This window comes from Centropristis striata, chromosome 22, assembly GCF_030273125.1.
Source record: "Centropristis striata isolate RG_2023a ecotype Rhode Island chromosome 22, C.striata_1.0, whole genome shotgun sequence".
Taxonomy (NCBI): Eukaryota; Metazoa; Chordata; class Actinopteri; order Perciformes; family Serranidae; genus Centropristis; species Centropristis striata.
In genome coordinates this window covers 3,103,307-3,123,253 of record NC_081538.1, presented here as the reverse complement: position 1 = coordinate 3,123,253, position 19,947 = coordinate 3,103,307, and the positions used below count along the sequence as shown (strand labels likewise).

The 19,947-nt window shown below is 36.8% G+C and overlaps 3 protein-coding genes across 3 annotated transcripts in view; 2 read left to right on the top strand and 1 right to left on the bottom strand.

Moving 5' to 3' along the window:
- The window catches only part of LOC131960257 (sodium- and chloride-dependent betaine transporter-like), a 34,406-nt gene extending 29,753 nt beyond the window's left edge, over positions 1-4,653 (bottom strand). The window contains exons 1-3 of the mRNA XM_059325428.1: positions 4,536-4,653; positions 1,992-2,120; positions 1,480-1,672 (exon numbers count right to left, since the gene is read on the bottom strand). Of these exons, the coding sequence (XP_059181411.1) occupies positions 1,480-1,669 (190 nt within the window). The 5' untranslated portion in view covers positions 1,670-1,672; positions 1,992-2,120; positions 4,536-4,653. The remainder of the gene's footprint in view (positions 1-1,479; positions 1,673-1,991; positions 2,121-4,535) is intronic.
- On the top strand, positions 3,390-14,561 carry LOC131960259 (protein mono-ADP-ribosyltransferase PARP11-like). The gene is made up of 8 exons (XM_059325430.1): positions 3,390-4,299; positions 4,545-4,669; positions 8,228-8,348; positions 8,510-8,585; positions 9,495-9,567; positions 9,792-9,919; positions 12,011-12,162; positions 12,253-14,561. The coding sequence occupies exons 2-8, from the start codon at positions 4,553-4,555 to the stop codon at positions 12,567-12,569; spliced, it is 984 nt and encodes a 327-aa protein (XP_059181413.1). The 5' UTR covers positions 3,390-4,299; positions 4,545-4,552; the 3' UTR covers positions 12,570-14,561.
- Positions 14,562-15,030: 469 nt separating this feature from the next.
- LOC131961044 (protein mono-ADP-ribosyltransferase PARP11) lies at positions 15,031-17,641 on the top strand. The gene is given in 6 exon segments (XM_059326322.1): positions 15,031-15,099; positions 15,184-15,455; positions 15,605-15,668; positions 16,549-16,682; positions 16,778-16,929; positions 17,122-17,641. Coding segments are annotated over 6 exon segments (957 nt in total). The 3' UTR covers positions 17,388-17,641.
- The last annotated feature ends 2,306 nt before the right edge of the window (positions 17,642-19,947 follow it).

Here is a 19,947-nt window from a genome sequence, read left to right as displayed (position 1 = left end):
TTCCATGACTGTATATCTATATAACTTTATTGACACGTTGCTGTGTATACAAATTCCGCTGTTTGTTAGTGACCTGTCAATCAAAGGTAACCACGCCCCAAATTATACGATCCTTAATCTTCTATTTTCTTCTAAATGGGGCCATTATTGACACTATTAACCCTATAAAGCCAAGTGTATCATATTTGATACACAAGTTTTTGAGACCTATACATCATCAGTGTGATATTTTTTTCCTGAAAAACCTTATTTTCTTCATGTGTTGAAGAAAAAAAAAACTGAGCAACAAATTGCACAAAAATACAAGATATAGCAAAAATGTTACGCAGGTTCCACTGGTGGATCAGTCATTGCTGCGTGAAAACTTCATATCAGCAGATGTATGATGTTGTGTTATATGGAAAAAAATATTTTGCATTTTGCAGGAAAATGTTAAAAGAAAGTAAAGTCTTAAAAGGTTAAAAATGTTGGGTTTTATATGTTCTTGTTAGTTCAAGAAAAACAAACTGTGGGCAACAAATTGCACAAAAAGAACTGATGTATCAAATGTGATACAAATTAAAATCATATACGCCTATTGTTTGTAGATTTTTTTTTAAATGATCTGTCAGCAGGTTCAATAAACAAAAAAAAAGAATTTTCTGGCAATTATTTAATGGTTCAGGCTTTATAGGGTTAACATCAAATTGTCTTGAAGAAGACTTTTTAAAAGAAAATGTAAAATCTAAAAAAAAAAATTCTGCGGTAATAAATCCAGTGAGAAGTTTTCTCATTTTTTTTTTATTGAAATGGATGGACCAAAATACTTCTGCAACCTTCGTCAGCGCCCCCTGCTGGAATTGTGGGTAGAATGCAGCTTAAGGCTGATCCTGGTCTGCCTCACTGCTCAGACTGATCCAAACACTCAGGGCCGGTTATTCCTACAGGCCACCAAGGCGGCTGCCTAGGGCGCCAAATTGGCAGGGGGCGCCCCCTTGTGGCGCCCGTAAGCATACATCTTTGTTTTAACAACATTGATTAACGAAACATTTTTTAAAAAGCATGGGCAATAAAACCCTCATTGAATTAAATGAACATGCCCCAACCCATATTTCGAATGAAAATGTAATATTATATTATATAAAATATGATACGTGCATGGGTGTCGTCACTCGTCATGACGATGCAGTTGCAAGTCACAAAACACTAGAACTAGATCACGCTAACGGTCGTAGAAGGTCAACTGTAAAATATAAATGTACATTTAAATTTCATTTTTATGTTTATTTTTATTGCATTTGTATGTCTACATTTTATTTATTTTCAGTCTTTGCCATTCTTAATTTGATGAAGATCTGTGTTTTCTTATTTATTTATTCGTATTTTCAATTCAGTTGTTGTTGGTAAAGTTCCAAAGTTTCTAAAAATAAAAATGAAACGCAAAATCTCAATATCGCCTAGGGCAGCCAATGGGCTAGAACCGGCCCTGCAAACACTCACCTCCTCCATTCTTGTAGAACAGAAAAGGGAAACGCCAGATATTCCCCAGGCTCATGATGTGTCCGGCCATGGAGAGCATGAACTCTGTGTTGTTGGCCCATTTTCTCCTTGGCTTCACCCCAGCTTCAGGAGCCCCCTTGTCTGGCCCCGAGCCTCCATCTGAGTCCCCTCTGGCTGTTTCCTCAGTCATTGTCTGTCCCAAGAGAAATACCAACCATGACCGTTATGTTATTTCCATATTTGGACATTTAGAACAGAAGCCTTGAAAATATCACATACTGCAGTAAACTTTAATAAACTAAAGTCTCCTCTTGTTAAATCAATGCCACATAACGGACACAATTATTAAAACTCCAAACTTTTATTAACCGCAAACGACTTCGAGGACACAACTCGACAAACCTGAGCTGAGAGCTACTAGTGGATGTAGTAAGCGCTTTATGAGGCTTTATCTATTATTAGTAGAAATAAATACTTTTTTTTTTAAAGAGATCGGAATGCATGTAACTCACCCGTGAGCTTGCAGTGGGCGCCGTCAATAAAAACCCTTCCGTGACTGAGGTTGTGGCAAATCCACTCACAGTGGGCGTGTCCTGGTGGACACAACAAACACACTGGCGCTCCCATGCAGAAAAAGTTATCTAGCATCAAAATGTTAAATATGCAAACCTCATTAAAGTAGCAAATAGAAAAAACGAGTCATGAAACCGACGCGAGCAAAAGGTATTCCAAAATAAGAGTATGCGTCTTATATACATCTTTATTTTCTTTTTTTTTTAAATTACTTTATTGCAGGTTATGAAGTTACAAATATTAACAGCTTCATCACATATTCAATTCATCCTGCCACATTTATGCATTTTTTACAAGAGGCAATGCCAAAAGAATAAATAAATAAGTAAATAAGATATTCATTTTTAATTGTTTGCTTATTCAATGAATTCTTTCATTAAGGAAAAGAAAGAGAAGAAAAAGAAAAAAACAAAAACAAAAACAGCAAAAAACAATATACATCTTTATTTTCATTATTTTCATTATTATTATTATTATTATTATTACTGGTGTTTTGGTCATTTTTATTTGATCATTATTACAGAGAAGGTCTCTGATGCTCATAAGTTATTTAATGAGCTTATAGTGTGTAGTAAAATCTTAGTAAGGTTTTGTATGTTAGGTGGGAGAAAGTAAGAACAATACTTCTCTCTGAAATGTAAAGAGATATATTAAGTGGCATAAAGTGGGGAAAAAAAAAATATATAATATATAAAGCATAGATCATTCGTATATATATATTTCAGTAATTCCGCCATTGTTGTTTGTCGTGTATTTATTCCTAAAATAAAATTGTGCATAATAAATATATATAAATATATATATATTTTTACTGGTGTTGTGGTTTTGTATTATTATTTGATCATTATTACAGAGACTATTTTATGAGCCTGGCGGTTTTGCATGTTCGGTGGAAAACTGTAAAATTAATTACAGTAGTAATCTCAGTAGTTTCTCTAAAAGTAGCTTATTATGTGGCATAAAGTGATTTTAAAAAATCAAGTAACAGTAAAATAGTTCATTAATGGATCATATTTCAGCTCTTCCGCCAGTGTTGTTTGTCTTTTATTAGTTCCTACAATAACCTACAAACCGGTTTGAGTTGCAAGATGAAACATGTTAAATCACAGCTTGATCTCTATATTATCCAGGTTCCCAGTGTATGTATACTATATTTGTACACACAGACTGTTTTCAATGCGTCTACTCTTTTCTTAAGCATTAAAATATTATATAAAATATATTATAAATAATAATTGAGTTCTGACTGAAAATAACTCAAATATTTTTTCTTGTGTGGCCCTAATCCTCTTCCGTATCGTCCGTACTTATTTATGTACAGTTCTTTCATCTTAACCCTCCTGTTGTCCTCGGGTCAAGGAAGGAAGAAGAGGGAAGGACGCAAAGGGAAGTAAAAAAGGATGGAGGAAAGAAGGAAGGAAAGAAAGAAGGATGGAGGAAGGAAAGAAGAGAGGAGGAAAAGGAGAAAGAATGGAAAGGAGAGAGAAAGGAAGGAGGATGGAGGAAAGAAAGGGGAGGAGGAGAAGAAAGGAAGGAAAAATAAAGAAGGAAGGAGGAAGAAAAGGAGGGAGGCAGGAAGGAAAGAGGGCAGAAAGGAGGGAGGAAGGAAAGAAAGAAAGAAAGAAAGAAAGAAAGAAGGGAAGGAAAGGGGGGGAGAAGAAAGGAGGATAGAGGAAGGAATGGAGGCGGGAAGGATGAAAGAAGGAAGGAAGGAGGAAAGGAGAGGAAATCAGGAGGAAGGAAAGAAGAGAGAAAGTAAAGGAGATAGCGGAAGGAGGAAAGAAAAGAAGGGAAGGAGGGAGGAAAGGAAGGAAAGAAAGAAAGGAGGATAGAGGAGGAAGGAAAGAAGGAAGGAAGGAGGAAAGAAGAGAGGAAGGCAGGAGGAGGGAGGAAAGAAGAAATAGTCAAAACAGATTGGGTCAATTTGACCCGGAAGGACGACAGGAGGGTTAATTAAATCATATCTTTTGGGTCGGTATCTGGGCAGATTCTGTACCTGACGGCACAAACTCAGGGCTGCATGCTCCAATCAAGAGGGGGAGGAGTTACATCATAATGACGCATTGACGTTCTGTGCGTGACTAACCCGAACCCGGAAATAAAAGTAAACAACGCAAAGGAGGACAAAAATGTTATGTATCGTCATCCATTCTCATTCGGAGTCTGTGATATTTTGCGATACATAATGCATAAAGGATTTATATCCCGATAAGGACAGGGGCCCAGTTACAGGGAGGCTGGAAACCGGTAAGAGACCAAGTTAAGTTGAGAAGAGTCGGGTGCGGCAGCCGCTAATGATAGCTAGCTCGATATGGCAATTTCCTGTATTATTTGAATTTGTTTACAGGGTTAAATTCCCTCACGATGGCTTAAAAACATCTCATTGACGTTAGGTTTGTCACACGGATAACATCACCGTGCCCCTTTACTTTCTTTTATTTTAATTGCTATTTGCCTAAATGTGTTCGCGTCTTTTTACTTACTAATTTCAGATTTAGCTATGTTAGCCATCAGATCGTCAGAGGAGGAGTCCACTGAGATGGAGGAGATGGACACCTCAGAGCCCAACTGGTGCTGGTTCTACTTGGCAGAGTGTGGAGTGTGGCACATGTTTGAGGTAGTTCACAGGACATGACGACTTTATCAATCAATCAATCAGTCAGACTTTTATTTGTACACTTTCCATACAAATAAAATGCAACACAAAGTGCTTTTCTTGTCCTTACTTTTGTTGTAATCATTTGATTACGTCACCATAAGATTTCAATATTAGACTAGGACTGCAGCCAGCTATTATTTGCATTAGTGATAATCAGAGGTGGAAAAAGTATTCAGATCTCTTACTTAAGTAAAAGTACTAATACCACACTGTGAAATTACTCCACTACAAGTAAAAGTCCTGCATTCAAAATATACTTAAGTGAAAGTACAAAAGTATCAGCATCAAAATGTACTTAAAGTATCAAAGTAAAAGTACTCGTTATGCAGAATGGAGCCGCTCAGATTATTTTATATATTCCAAATATTATATTATATTATTATTAATGATGCATTCATGTATACAGCGTTTTAATTTTCTCAAGGTAGGGCTCATATTGACTACTTAATATTCTGTTATGAGGTTTATTTTAAAAATTGTCTAATCACCTAAATTTAGTGTTTTTTTATGTTAAACCTCAACCTGTAAAGTAACTAAAGCTGTCAGCTAAATGTAGTGGAGTAAAAAGTACAATATTTGCCTCAAAATGTAGTGAATTAGAAGTATAAAGTGACATAAAATGGAAATACTCAAGTAAAGTACAAGTACCTCAAAATTTTACTTAAGTACAGTACTTGAGTAAAAGTACTTAGTTACTTTCCACCACTGGTGATAATCTGCAGATTAATCTCCTCCGCTCCCTCCACTGGCTACCAGTGGCTGCGCGGATACGCTTCAAGACTCTGGCTCTGGCGTACTCTGCTGCTAACGGTTCAGGTCCTACTTACATCCAGGACCTTGTCAAACTCTACACCCCTGCCCGTCCTCTCCGCTCTGCATCAGCCAAACAGCTAGCGACTCCCACCTTGCGTGGGTCAACTCGCCTCAAAACCTCTTCCAGACTTTTCTCTGTCTTGGCTCCCAAATGGTGGAACGAGCTCCCCACCGACATCAGGACCTCAGACAGCCTGTACATCTTCCGCCGCAGGCTGAAGACCTATCTCTTCCAACAGTACCTCGGTTAAGTCATGGTCACCTAACAGATATATATATATTAAAAAAAAAAAAAAAAAAATTTCTTCTTCTTTTCTCTTCTTTTCTTCTTTAACATATAGCACTCCTTAGCAATGACAGTTAGCTCTTAAAGTTATGTACTTACTCGATTCCTATGGTCTATGTCTAGTACCATCAGGTTGAATGCACTTATTGTAAGTCGCTTTGGACAAAAGCGTCTGCTAAATGACATGTAATGTAATGTAATGTAATTTCGCAATTGTTTGCCTATACAATGTGGGGAAAAGTGGGGTAAAAGCAAAGCAAAGGTAAAGCATTGTATGGCATCTTCAAATGACTTGTTTTGTCCGACCAAAACTCAATGATATTCAATTTAATTTCATAAACCACACAATAAAGGAGCTTCATACAACAAGTGCCATTCAATAACCATTAAAAACAATAACAGTAAGAGGCAGCAACCTATACCAAGAGGTAACACAGATTAATATATAAATTAATTATATAAATTAACTAAAACAATCGAATGAACATAGAAAATAATGATTATATTTATTATTATATAACCTAATTAAAGAATACAGTAAAAAATTTAAATACCGTAAATATTTTGTTTGATCCCAGAGATTGCCCTTGAGTAGGGACTTCTGGACCAGCTTCCCACTAAGGGGTCAGATTCCTTTTCCTGGGGAAATTATCCCAGCAGGTATTTTGGGAACCTATAATTTAAGCTGGTGGTGAGGAGACGCGCCTAGCTTCTGACTGCCTTGGTCCGGACGCCTATCCTGCTTACTCCAGAGTGGCACCTGTTGAGAAACCCTGGAATACAGATACCACACTGGCCACGCCCGTTTAGTGGCAGCTCTCCTCTTATTTATCTGTGCACTTGGTAAATTGCTAGGTTAATTTTAGTGGCTGTGAAAATAAGCCTCAAGGATAGTTAAAATATCTTTGGCTAGGGTAACCAATAAAAACCTAGTTATTACACACCACCTTTTAATACCAAAAGATGAAAAAATCTAAGGTCCACTACTTCACTTTAAATGCAATTGAAAATGTATTGATAGTATAGCAAGGTGCAAGCTTACAGCAAAATTTGATTCCAAAGTGATCACTTAAAATATTCAAAAATCTCAATAATAAAATGATTATAATCTACTTATTGTCTTACCATGATATCCTAACTGCCTGTGTTGAATGAAGCTGTAGCTGGGTATTAAACTTGAAGGTTTTGGAGAAGGAGACGTGAGAGTTACCTCTTCTTCACTTGTCTCCTTCGACCCAACACGTTCTGCACATACACCATGGCTGCGGTCGAATAGTCAAATTTGCTTAGGAACCTTCCTAACTGAGTGAAATGACCCGGAAGTATTATCGTAGCCGCCATGATAAGAGCTGTTCGAATTCTCTAACTGTTAAGGAAAGGAGCTTCAATGCTTCCTTTAGTATCTCCTTTAGCATAGGATACACCGGACCATCCTTTACGAAAGGAAAGGAGGTAATGCCGTCCCACAATTCCTTGCGGTAGCAGCATATAAGCACCACGACATTCGACGTCATCAACATTCGCCGTCGCGTGATGACGTAGACTGAGTGTAAGTGCAGTCGGATTCTCTGAACACCGCGATCGTCTTCTCCTAACTCCTCATGAATTCTCCTTCTCATCTTTCCTTGACCTCGTGACGTTTTCCATTGAGGTTAAGGAAAAGTGGTTAGGAAAGGACTTAGGAGCTGATTTTTTTGACTATTCGACCGTACTCCATGTCTCGGCTCGATCCTTCCTCTTTGGAGTTTCCCTTTGTCTACTGGCTTCGCCCTGTCTCAATCACCTTATTACAAAATTTCTAACGATCAATCCGGTTACCACACATTCTGATACAAACTGACCTATACTGACCTTATTGCATTCATTACACAGTTTTTCCATTAAATCACATCAACATTGTAACTCATCATTTTACATACAATCTGCATGTATGTTAAACATTAGTGCAGCTGCAACGATAAGTCAATTAATTAATCAGTCCATAACTGATTGTTAAAGTTATTGTTAAAGTAAAAATCCCAACCATTTAAGTCAGAATTCACTGCTTTTCTTGTCCTTACTTTGTTGTAATCATTTGATTACGCCACCATGTACTTTAAATATCAGACAAGGACTGCAGCTGACTATTATTTGCATTAGTGATATCATCTGCAGATTATTTTCTCAATTGTTTGCCTATAAAATGTGGGGAAAATGCTTTCCTTAAGCATCATGTGGCATCTTCAAATGACTTGTTTTCTCTGACCAAAACTCAATGATATTCAATCTAATATCATAAACTATGCTCACAACAAAGAAGCTGGAAAAAACAAAAACAATAGCCTTTTTTGCTTGAAATTTTTTTTGACAATGAATCAATTATGAACTAATCATTTTAACTGTCTATTAAACGGCTTCTTTATCAATTTCTCTGTCAGATTGATCCCAGTGCGGCCTGCTCTGTAACTAGTGCTCAGATTGAACAGTGCTACAACAGAAACCAACGAGGTGTTATGGAGTTCTACACAGCCAAGTACACCTACAGACTGGACTTCTCAGGTATGATGATGAGTTTGCTTAAGTTAAATAAAAGGTACTACTTTATCAGACAAACAGCCTCTAGAATTATGAAAAGAAAGCAGTCAAGGATACTGGTAAAGATTATGAGTCAGAGTTAATCCTGTTCCTGTGACTCTAATCTTCATTTAATTCCTCATCAGTGATGCGACAGATAAATGTAACGACAGGGAAGCAGCGGCCAATCAAACGCTCCCTCCACTCTGCAACTGGCTTCAGGTGAGATTTGGTGGTTAGAGCGGGGAACCGGGGAACTTTTTCTGTCTTCAATTTAACCCTTCGTTGCTCACAAAGGTCAGTATTCAAGCATGTGTCAGCCTCAGGAATGTAAAAGTGAAATTCCAACCAGCTCCACAGGGAGATGCCCTGCAGCTGAACCTGCTCTCCAAAAACAAAAAGAAGGATTTCTGCATGAGGCACAGATATCTTAGAACAGGGTTTCTTTCCTAAATGACATGGCGTATTGGTATCATGTAAATCAGGGGTCTCAAACTTAAATGACCTGGGGGCCGTTGGAGGCAGTATCAAAATCACCAAAAAAAAGACACAAGATTACTAAAAAAAACACACAAAATGACAGAAAAAAACCCAGAAATTACTTGAAAAAGACACAAAATGAGCACAAAAAAAAGACACAAAATGACCAAAAAGAGACACAAAATGACCAAAAAAGACACAAAATTACTAAAAAAAAAAGACACAAAATGACCAAAAAAGACACATAATTATAAAAAAAAGACACACAATGACTGAAAAACACTAAATTACTTAAAAAAGACACAAAATGACTATAAAATACACAGAATTACCAAAAAGACCCCAAAAATATTTTTAAAAAGACACAAAATGACTGAAAAAGACACAAAATTACCAAAAAAAAGACACAAAATTACCAAAAAAAGTAGTTAAAGGGACCTTCCACACACAACACTGTAAAGAGCCATTACTATAAAACTCACATTAAACTTTCATGTCAAGGTGGGGGCCACAAAATATCGTCACGAGGGCCGCAATTGGCCCGCGGGCAGCGAGTTTGAGACCCCTGATGTAAATGCAGTTAGTCTTATACTGATGAATAGCAATTTAATTACTGACCCATCTTTTCCTCTCTTCCATTTACTCCGTCAGGTTTATTTGTGATAATCTTGCCTTGCCTGTCCCCTGTCATTGGGAGAGAATCAATACAGATGAGCCCTATCAGGTGAGTAGAATAACACACATTACTGTGACACACACTGAGTAAGGTAGTAGTCAGATTCTTTATTCCTAAAATAACATATGCCTATTGCTTTATTATATTTACAATAACCTGTAAAACATGAGCTTCGTAGTTGTTTACTGGTTTATTTTTTACTTTCCAGCCAAGGTTTGACAGTGTAGCCCACCATAACTTTTAATGCTTTTACTTATTTGTGATTTTTGCAGCTCATCCAGCTCGGGAGAGACACATATGAGTTTAAAGAAGTCGCCAGGCTGTATGAACGGACTATGGATCATCCAATCAAATCCATCCAGAGGATCCAGAATCTGGACCTATGGGAATTCTTCTGCAGGTAGACAATTGTTGTCTTGTTATGAGTGGACAGCACAGTGACAAGAAATGCTTGTTTGTGTTAGCGGAGAATTCTGCTGTGATTGTAGTACTTTTCTCAGCTCCTGCTACACATAAAGCTTTTCTTCTGTTAAAGCTGAAGTAGGCAGAAAACTGGAAAAGGCAAACAAATGCAACAAAAATGCCTCCTGCAGCTCTCCCTCATCCCCCTCTGTCCCAATCCGCAGGGGCTCACCGTAGCCAAAGGCTCACAGGGCGGCGTTCATCAATGTGGCTGCCACTCTGAGTCCGATAAACATGGTGCTAAATGTTGATCTATGACCGAAACATTGCTGGAATTTAGGATCAAGCTTCCACACATTCTTGAAGCTACACTTACGGTGCAAACGTGAACACTATATGACATTCAAAAAAAACATGGCAGGTGCTGCTGCTGCTGACGGAGAGCCTTCCCAATCAGTGTTTGGAGAAAAAGAAAAAAAGTGCCATATGGAAATATTTGCTTATAAGGCAGATTGCCAGGAGTCAAATTGCAATGCTACAAAGAGGTGGCAACCGGGTCAATTAGCACAACAAACTTGGCTGAACATCTGATAGGCCGACACCCTGGTCTTTATTGGGACTGTCATTTTCAAAACAGTATCAAGTTTCCAGAGTTTTCCTGGGTATTGGTATCAAGTTTGAAATTCTTGTAATGTGACAACCCTGGTAGACTGTGCTGCAACTTTGGGTGTAAAAGAACAACATTTACACAGTTTTAGTTATTCTGTGTAACATTACAAGAGAGTCTCTCTTTTTTTAATAGTTTGGGCTTGAATTTGCCTTTGGCTTTGGTTAGCAGAAGGCTAAAGAATCAAGCTTTCACCGAGCCGCTATGGGTGTGGCTTGGGAGTGAGGATCCATTGAAGATCTGCACAACTTTACAAGTTAGCGCCTCAGAAAGTACCTGCCTCGGGTAGGTACTTTTCTGAGCCGCTACTTACTAGTCAACGCTGATTGGGTACGGGTGAGGTGGCAACTTCGCGTATTCATGATTCATTTGCAGACTGGACGCGGAGGGGTTAACAGCTCCTGCTCTTCTGACTGCAGCTTGGAGAGACCACTGCGGGAGGACTGGGCCGCTTGTGAGTGCTTTGGGACGGTGCTACTCGTTAAGAAGAGTAGGATCGAGTCTCCAAAAGTCTCCAATAACACCAGAAAAAGTCGCTGGATTTGTCGCTAGTCGCTTTTTTTGTCGCTAGAGGAGTCTGAATAGTTGCTCAATATAGAGACAAAAAGTTGCTAAGTTGGCAACACTGCCACGCCGGTCTGTTGTCACATTCGAACTCCGTTTGTTGTGTATGACTAATGCATGTTAGGCTTTGAATATGGTGCTTGTACATGAAAAAAGGATTAATTATTATTATTATTATTATTACATTTATTATTATAATATTCATGAAATTCTAAAATATGAAAATATAAATATAAAATGTTGATTAATGCATATGATGTTTAATTTAGTCATTAATAGTTGATTGATATTTTGATATTTGTTATGAAATATGGGTTATGTTATTTATTATTGTTGCTTATTGTTATTGGGTGGTTGAGGTGAGTGAGCTGTGATGATCATATTATGCAAATAATTGAAACATTGCATTCTTTAATTTTTAGGTTTATTAACTGTTGCTGCTATCCCTTTTCAGAAATACAAATAAAACAATCAAAAGTGGAATACGGTTACTGAGTAGTATCCTTTGTGCACCGGGTTGCCCTTTCCGTGGGGAGAAAACGGAACTCCGTTGGTTAGCCGAGATAAAAGTACCTGTATGGGAACAGAGGCCGAAGGGAACTAACTAGTGGGCGGAGCCATTTTCCAGGAAGTACTCAGTGTAAACACGCCTATGGACGTGCATCTCCATCAACCAATAGAAACGCTCTCTCTGAAATGATCTGTGACTGGCCAAAGTCTCACTTGAATTATTATTGAATTATTGCCCAATAAACTGCCTACCACAGCTTTAAAGTCAATCAACAGAATGAGTGGGAGTGACATGGTGATGATCAATACTCTGTGTTGTGTTGTCATTCATTGGTTCCCCCCCTTAAGGAAGAAAACACAGTTGCGAAAAGTCAAGCGCACATTGGATATTGAGGAGCGAATGCTGTTTCATGGCACAGGACACAGCAACATACAAGCTATATGTACATTTAACTTTGACTGGCGGCTGACAGGAAGCCATGGCGATGTCTATGGCAAAGGTAGATCCTTCTGTGTTGTGATGCAACATCATGAAACAATTCACACCAGTTTTTTTGTCTGATTTTTAACGATTTTTTCCTTTCCCACAGGGAGCTACTTTGCCCGGGATGCTAAATACTCCAGTAAATTCTGTCACACCACAGGGAAGCACAACACCACCCTACAGAGACACGGACTCGCCCCGCCAATATTTGCTAGCGAGCCGCCCTACAAGACCATGTTCCTGGCCAGAGTGATCGTTGGAGAATACACAGTCGGCCATCCGATGTACTGCAGGCCGCCCTCCAAGGACGCTAGCTTCACCAACTTTTATGACAGTTGTGTGGACGATATGGCCAATCCAAAGATTTATGTCATTTTTGACAGCAATCAGATTTACCCAGAGTATCTGATTGAGTTCTACTGAAGAAGACAAGAACAAGAAGACATTTTTTTCATAGAGGCTGGATCTCAAACATGGAAATATTTAGGATTCAGGACGGGACGAAAATTGGAAAAAAGAAGCGACTTTAGGGACTTTTTCTTTCAGCCAGATCCAGTGCCTAACTGGAGCATCTAAAGTGCCTTTGGGAAAATTGTAAAAACAAGAAGACAATAAAGACTTAATGTACAGTTTGTAAACTGTACAGTATATTCTAAGACAGGCCCTTGGTTGGAATGTTTCTGCAATGTAAAAAGGATTTAAAAAAGAAAAAACTGACTGACTAAAGGTCAGTCCTTGTGGCAATTTTGTATTACATGCAGAAATCTGTGCTTGCTTGTTCAATATCTGTGCACAGTTGTTTCAAAACAAGAGTGGCACTTGCAACCTGTAGGTTCTAGGTGATGTCCTGCCATCGGCCACAGCCCCTCCACATCCACAGTGCCACGCATGAGCTTATTTACAAGTCATGTAGACAGACGAAACCAAAAACAGATTCCTGCTCACTCATTCAGCACCGTGAACTGTCCAGTTAGTGACATCAACATCTGTGTGTACCTAGTACAATGTATTATGTAGGCATGGGTTTTTATGTTTGTTTTTATTCAAAAAAAACGCTTCTACCTCTGCATTTTTTTAGACCATGCATCAGTGCACTTTCCCCCCTTTCCATGAAAGGATTTGTATTCGTGTCACAGTGACATAAAGTCGTGATGTCGTGTTCACTTGTGGTCCTTGAGCAATATGTTTTATGTGTATCTCTTCTGACCATTGACTTGAAAATGGCTGAGGTTAGATTTTGAACTTCATTCCAAACCAAAACAAGATCAGTTCTAGCATCACATTTGACTTAAAACCATATGAGTGTGATGTCACCGCCTGTGTTTCTCTAAAGGAGCAGTGTGCAGGATTTAGCGGCATCTATTGGCATTCATAACATTGTTTCGAGACCTGTGTAGTGGCAGTATCTGATGATTTGAGAGGTTACAATTCAATATATTGCGAAATTGTAAGCAAGGTGAAGTGGGATTTTTTTATTTTTAATCAAATTTTAGGAAAACTGTATAAAGAACACACCGCCATATGGATTAAAGCTCTCTCAATACAGACCTAATATTGCAATACTTTATTGATATTTTCTTACACCCCTAGTGTTTTATTGAGCTTATGTCCATCTGAAACACAGAATAGTTGTGTTTTTGTTGCCATGGAGGCTACAGCAGCCCAGGAGGGACAAACTCTAGAGATGGCCTTTTGCTTTTTTACACTGTGTGAAAGCCAGCGAAGTTTCTCTAAAAAAGGAAATTCATCCTCCAAACTGCTAGATGCCGCAAAATCTGACACACTGCTGCTTTAAAGGTGGAGTCTGCGATTTGAAATCCAATATGGGTTGGGGGTTTTTTTGGTCAAATTAAGCAAATATCTACTCACAGTCCAGCAGCCGACTGTTCTCTGTGTGGACTTAGAAATCCAGCGTTCATGCACAGAAACAATCCGGTAAATCTGCAGGTGTGGTGTTGAAGTATTAACATTTTTTCTCCAAAACAACTGCAGACTCCACCTTTAAGAAGTACGCAGGTTATCTTTGCACCCGGTGTAAATTTATCTTAAAAAATGAATGTAGCCAGCACATGTATAGTACTGTAATGAAAATTAATCATAAAATGTAATATTGCTTTGCTGTGTGCATTAGTTGAATTCATTGAATGATTGTGTGTGTGCGTGTGTGTGTGTGTGTGTGTGTGTGTGTGTGTTTGAGCCACAGAATGAATAAGTATCATTTCACCACATGGTGGCATCACAGTACGAGACTGGACCTTAAGCAACTCTTTGCATTTCCTCATAGTTAATGCAGACAAGTGAAGAAACAACCCGATGTCTTCAGTCACAACACGACAGCAGTGTGTGAGTGTCCGGGTGTGTGAGGCTATATGTGTGTGTCTGTAATTTACACATGTTAAAAATAATAAACTTTTCAACAGAAACATATTAAAGTATTTCTTTTTGAAGACATTTCTATGGAAGACAATTTTTGCCAGTTGAAATATAAAAATTAAAACTTGGCTTTGCTGAGATTTTTTTTTGTGCGTGTATTAAGTCACAATTATGAGATAAAAAGTTGAAAGGCTGAACCTTCATTTTTACTTTATATCAAATTTTTTTACTTTTTATCTTATTTTGAGAGAGAAGAACACTGCAGAGATATTTTGTCTGCCAGTTTAAAGTGCAGGAAGAAACCCAGCCTCATCTCATTTGGTAGGTGTGGCCATCAACAGGATCTAATTCATAAGAGGCAGAAACACCTATGTCTACTGTAATAGATGCCTGAGCAGCAAGAGAGAGAAAGACCAGCGTTGTTTATTTAGCTTGAGTTGTGATATCTATTTAATTTCTGTCTGGACATTTAATTTCTGTCTGGACAATGTGGAACAATGAAGTGGAGGAAATGGACACATCAGATGTCCCATGGAGTTGGTATTACCTGGCCGACTGTGGAAGGTGGCACAGATTTGAGGTAAATCTTCATTATTATCTGAAGTATTATGTCTATATAAAGCAGAATGTCTAAGTGATAGTTATTTGTTATTGTTACCTGCAGGATGACCAATGCAATCACGCCCTAAGCAGTGAGGATATTGAATATTATTACCAAAGGAACTCAAAAGGGGTGGTAACTACATCTACATTTAGCTATCACAGCAAAATCGATTTTCCAGGTATCTGACTACATATTTTTGTTCACATCAAGTCCTAATTTACCTCTAAAGAACTTATAAATTGACATCTGTGTTTTTGTTCAGCAATGTTACAGACCGACTCCGTCACAGGAAAGCAAAGGAGAATCCTTCGGAGCTACAACATTGAGAGAAGGTGAAATGAGGTTTAAAATATATAATATAGTGTGGAAAACAATTTACACTCACAGCACTAAGTCATGAATGAGTCAGTATGGTTTCTTACTAAATGAAAGTGAAACCAAACAAAGCACAGCTGAAACTGGTTTCTGTTCCCTCCCACAGCTGCCCCTGCTTCACTGCTGCTCCTGTCTTCTGGGAAAATGTTGATCTCACCTGTCCATATCAGGTGACAAAGACTCACAATTAATACATCAAAAAATATTTTGTAAAGGATGTGACAAAAGAATTAGCACCCTTAATCCTTATGAACAGACACAACCAAAGTTAGAACCACAGTAGCAAGCAATAAAACGTTGAAAAATGTTTAGCATTTAGCTCGCTGGAAACTCAAATTTCTTTCATAGTCCTACTTTTTTTTTTTTTAACATTTTGGCCTTAGTTTTTTTGTAATTTCCAAAGTAAATTAGCCACATTCACTTCAATTATAAATTATTAAATATAATAACCTTTGATTATCGCTAACAAACAGCGCTAGCTATGTAATTAGCAAGCTAGCTGTCTTTTCTCTCCTGTATTAGCATTGCAGTCAAGTTAGCTAGTTTCCAGTTAGCATCTTTGTTTGGGTTAGGACAAAAGAAAAACATGAATTTTGTTTGTTTTTTAAATAGATTTTGTTTTTATTTTACATGAAACAAAAACACACACACACACACACACACACACACACACATATATATGTTTATTTTTATTTATTTTTTTATAAATGATAACTTTTCGACTAGTCTGGTCTGTGACTTACTTTTTAAAGTAAACAAATTAATAAAAGACAAAACAAACAAACAAAACATGACACTAAGGTCTTTGGTTTGGTTTGTACGTTGGACATTTCATTTGACAAAGCCATTTACATTGTTACTATAAGAACATCAAGAATAATACAAGGAAGTAATTTTAAGGTCACAAAACATTACAGCATTGTACTACTATACAAATGTTTTTACTTTCACTATGTTTATAAATAGCATCTAACACAGCCACTGGTATTCAGAATTTGAAATTCATTCTTCAGTATTTGTTTTAACAGTGTATTTTAATTCATTTTACAGTTAATCACTCTGAGTAAACTCACCCCTGAGTATCACACCGTGGCAGATTATGTGAAGAAGGATGGGCTGTTGGACAAATCTATTGTCTCCATCAGCAGAATACAGAACCTAGACCTGTGGGACATGTACTGTCGGTAAGCAGGTCTATGAGTTTATCTCTTTCCATACCCTTCATATCATCATTAACCTTATTTATAAATAAAACATTCCTTCTATGTATGTTTTACAGGAAGAAGAAGCAGTTATTGAGAATCCAAAAAGTCAGCGAAATTCAAGAAAGAAGACTCTTTCACGGGACCGATCCCGCAAATGTTGCCGCCATTTGCAAATATAATTTTGATTTACGGTTATCTGGAAAACATGCCTGCGTTTACGGCAGAGGTAAGTTAAATGACTGTGCAACAATTACATATATATATATATATATATATATATATATATATATATAAAGAAAGATCAATCAGACACAAATTTACAGATATAATATATATATATATATATATATATATATATATATATATATATTATATCTGTAAATTTGTGTCTGATTGATCTTTCTTTATTTTCATTTAGGAATATATTTTGCAAAGCATGCATCATTTGCAGACAGATACAGCAGTGGCAGCAGGGACCTACAGGGTGAATACACTAAAATAATGTTTTTGGCTCGGGTGATGATCGGAAAATCAATTGTTGGACAAGAATCTTTTGTAAAACCCGATCATGGATGCTCTGAAAACAGCCACGATAGCTGTGTGGATGATACTACCGATCCCAGGATATTTATTATTTTTGATCCAAATCAAATATACCCAGAGTATTTGATTAAGTACAAATAAGGTCAAGAGAGGATCTTGAGGATGTGCAATATGAACATGTCTACCTCAAACTATCTGGGTAGCATGACTCTTGAAGATATTTTTACAACACTTTTTAAACTATATTTTTAAAGGACTCTGCTGTTACATGAAGGAAACCTATGTTTACATATATTTAGTTATTTTTTCAAAGGAAGCAGTCCCACTGCTGTTAGTGTAGTTATTTAAATACTGTTTTTAAAAATGTTACAAATTATTACAAGTTGACTTTTTTCACATTTGATAACATTTAATACACATTAAGCCAATTTCTCTTTGATATATATTGATATATGTTCTTTCTCAGGAACAGCAATAATGGGTGTGGGTCAATTCCTAAAATTGTGTCAGGAACTAAAAGAAAATAATAAACATTGTTTATATTTCATTAATAACTCCATTACTAACCATTTCACTTAACATATTGTGCAATGGTGCCCTTTACCTCTCACAGGTCATGGTTCAATGAGGATAATTCACTCATTTTTAATTTTTTTAAAAAGCATGTTAAAGCATTTTTATGTACTTTGAAATAGGTCAATTTGATCCACAACATAACATAGGAGCTTCATAAATTAATAAATTTCCAGTTAAAACCAAAAAAAAAAATCTTCATGTGTTTATTCCATTTCCATCTTTTATTCATCTATTTATTACTGGGGATAAAATGACTGTGCTGCAAAAGGCAATGATGCAGGAGAGCTGCTTTTTATTTAATTTATTTTTTTATTTTAGACCCAGAGACAATTTGCAAGTACACAGTAGCTGGAAAACTTGTTGCACAGCTTTCTGTTGGTTTGATTTTCCAACACACCCAAGTCAGTGACGTCTGTTGTTACACACATTATGCAAACACTCTACCTACGCTGACTGTGGTTTATTGTCTTTATTTGCATTTCCTCTTCTGCCCTGCGGCCACGTCAGTGAAATGGATAATAATAGAAAGATAATTATCTTATCCTATTTTTTTCATATCTGACTAGAGGCTTATTGCATTACTACAGGCCTGTTTTTTTTTCTTAGGGATTTATTCACCTCCTCCACTTCATCCAAATCTGTTTTAAAGGGGCTTTACAGTACATATTTAATGGGAAGGACAGATTCGGAGCCAATTGTACTAAAGGTAAACTGTCAGCAGAGGTCGCTGTTGAATTATGCAACATTTTGGAAATAGAGGTCAAGGTGTTAAGATAGCATTGGCTGCTCCACATATTGTGCAGTGCAGTCGTGTACATTTACTCAAGTACTGTATTTAAGTACAATTCTGAGGTACATGTACTTGTACAGAGTAATTCCATTTTATGTAACTTATACAGTACAGGCCAAAAGTTTGGACACACCTTCTCATTCAATGCGTTTTTCTTTATTTTCATGACTATTTACATTGTAGATTCTCACTGAATGCATCAAAACTATGAATGAACACATATGGAATTATGTACTTAACAAAAAAAAGTGTGAAATAACTGAAAACATGTCTTGTATTTTAGATTCCTCAAAGTAACCACCCTTTGCTTACTAGAATATAAGACATGTTTTCACTTATTTCACACTTTTTTGTTAAGTACATAATCCCACATGTGTTCATTAATAGTTTTGATGAATTTACAATGTCAATAGTCATGAAAATAAAGGAAACACATTGAATGAGAAGGCGTGTCCAAACTTTTGGCCTGTACTGTATGTTACGTATACTTCTACTGTACTGCATTTTGAGGCAAAATTTGCACTTTTTACTCCACTACATTTAGCTGACAGCTTTAGTTACTTTTCAGGTCAAAATTTAACATAAAACAACATGATACATTTAAGGTGATTAGACTTTTTAAATATATAAATAAAATGTCATAACAGTATATTAAGTAGTTAAAATTTTAGAAAATCAACCACTGCTTTGATAAATGCATCAACAATAATAATCCAATACTATATTTGGAATATATAAAATAATCTGAGTGAATCCATTCTGCATAATGAGTACTTTTACTTTTGATACTTTACGTTCATTTTGATGCTGATACTTTTGTTCTTTTACTTAAGTAAGTTTTGAATGCAGGACTTTTACTTTTTGTGGAGTAATTTCACAGTGTGGTATTAGTACTTATAATTAAACAGGATGACTTGCTCGTATTGTTTCCTTTCTGCTAAATGAAACTGATTCAATTTCCTGGAACAGAAGGTTGTGACACAGACTATGCAAACTATTTGGCCTCTTGGCGCCAACTCCCACGCTGAAAAAAAAGAAAAGTTGGGTGAACTCAAAATTTCAAGGCAACAAACTTTGATAAAATTTTAAGTTGGACAATTAAACTAAATATTTTAAGTTTTGTTTTTGAGTTTGCTCAACTCTGAATTCAGATTTTTGTCAACTCAACTGTAAGTTGCACTAACTTATAATTTTACATTGTAATAACTTTTAATCCTTACTTCTGCTAACTTCTGCAATGTGCTGAATTGGCACGATTGTAACGCCTCTATGAAATGTAAGCTAATGTTGCGACCACAATTTTGAGTTAGCATTGATACGCTAATGGCTACTCTT

Bases quoted from the DNA above. Each gene is read 5' to 3' on its own strand.
- LOC131960259 (XM_059325430.1), top strand. From the start codon at position 4,553: ATGTTAGCCATCAGATCGTCAGAGGAGGAGTCCACTGAGATGGAGGAG. The intron at 8,586-9,494 runs GTGAGATTTGGT...TTACTCCGTCAG, and splicing joins CACTCTGCAACTGGCTTCAG to GTTTATTTGTGATAATCTTG. The intron at 9,920-12,010 runs GTAGACAATTGT...CCCCCCCTTAAG, and splicing joins CTATGGGAATTCTTCTGCAG to GAAGAAAACACAGTTGCGAA.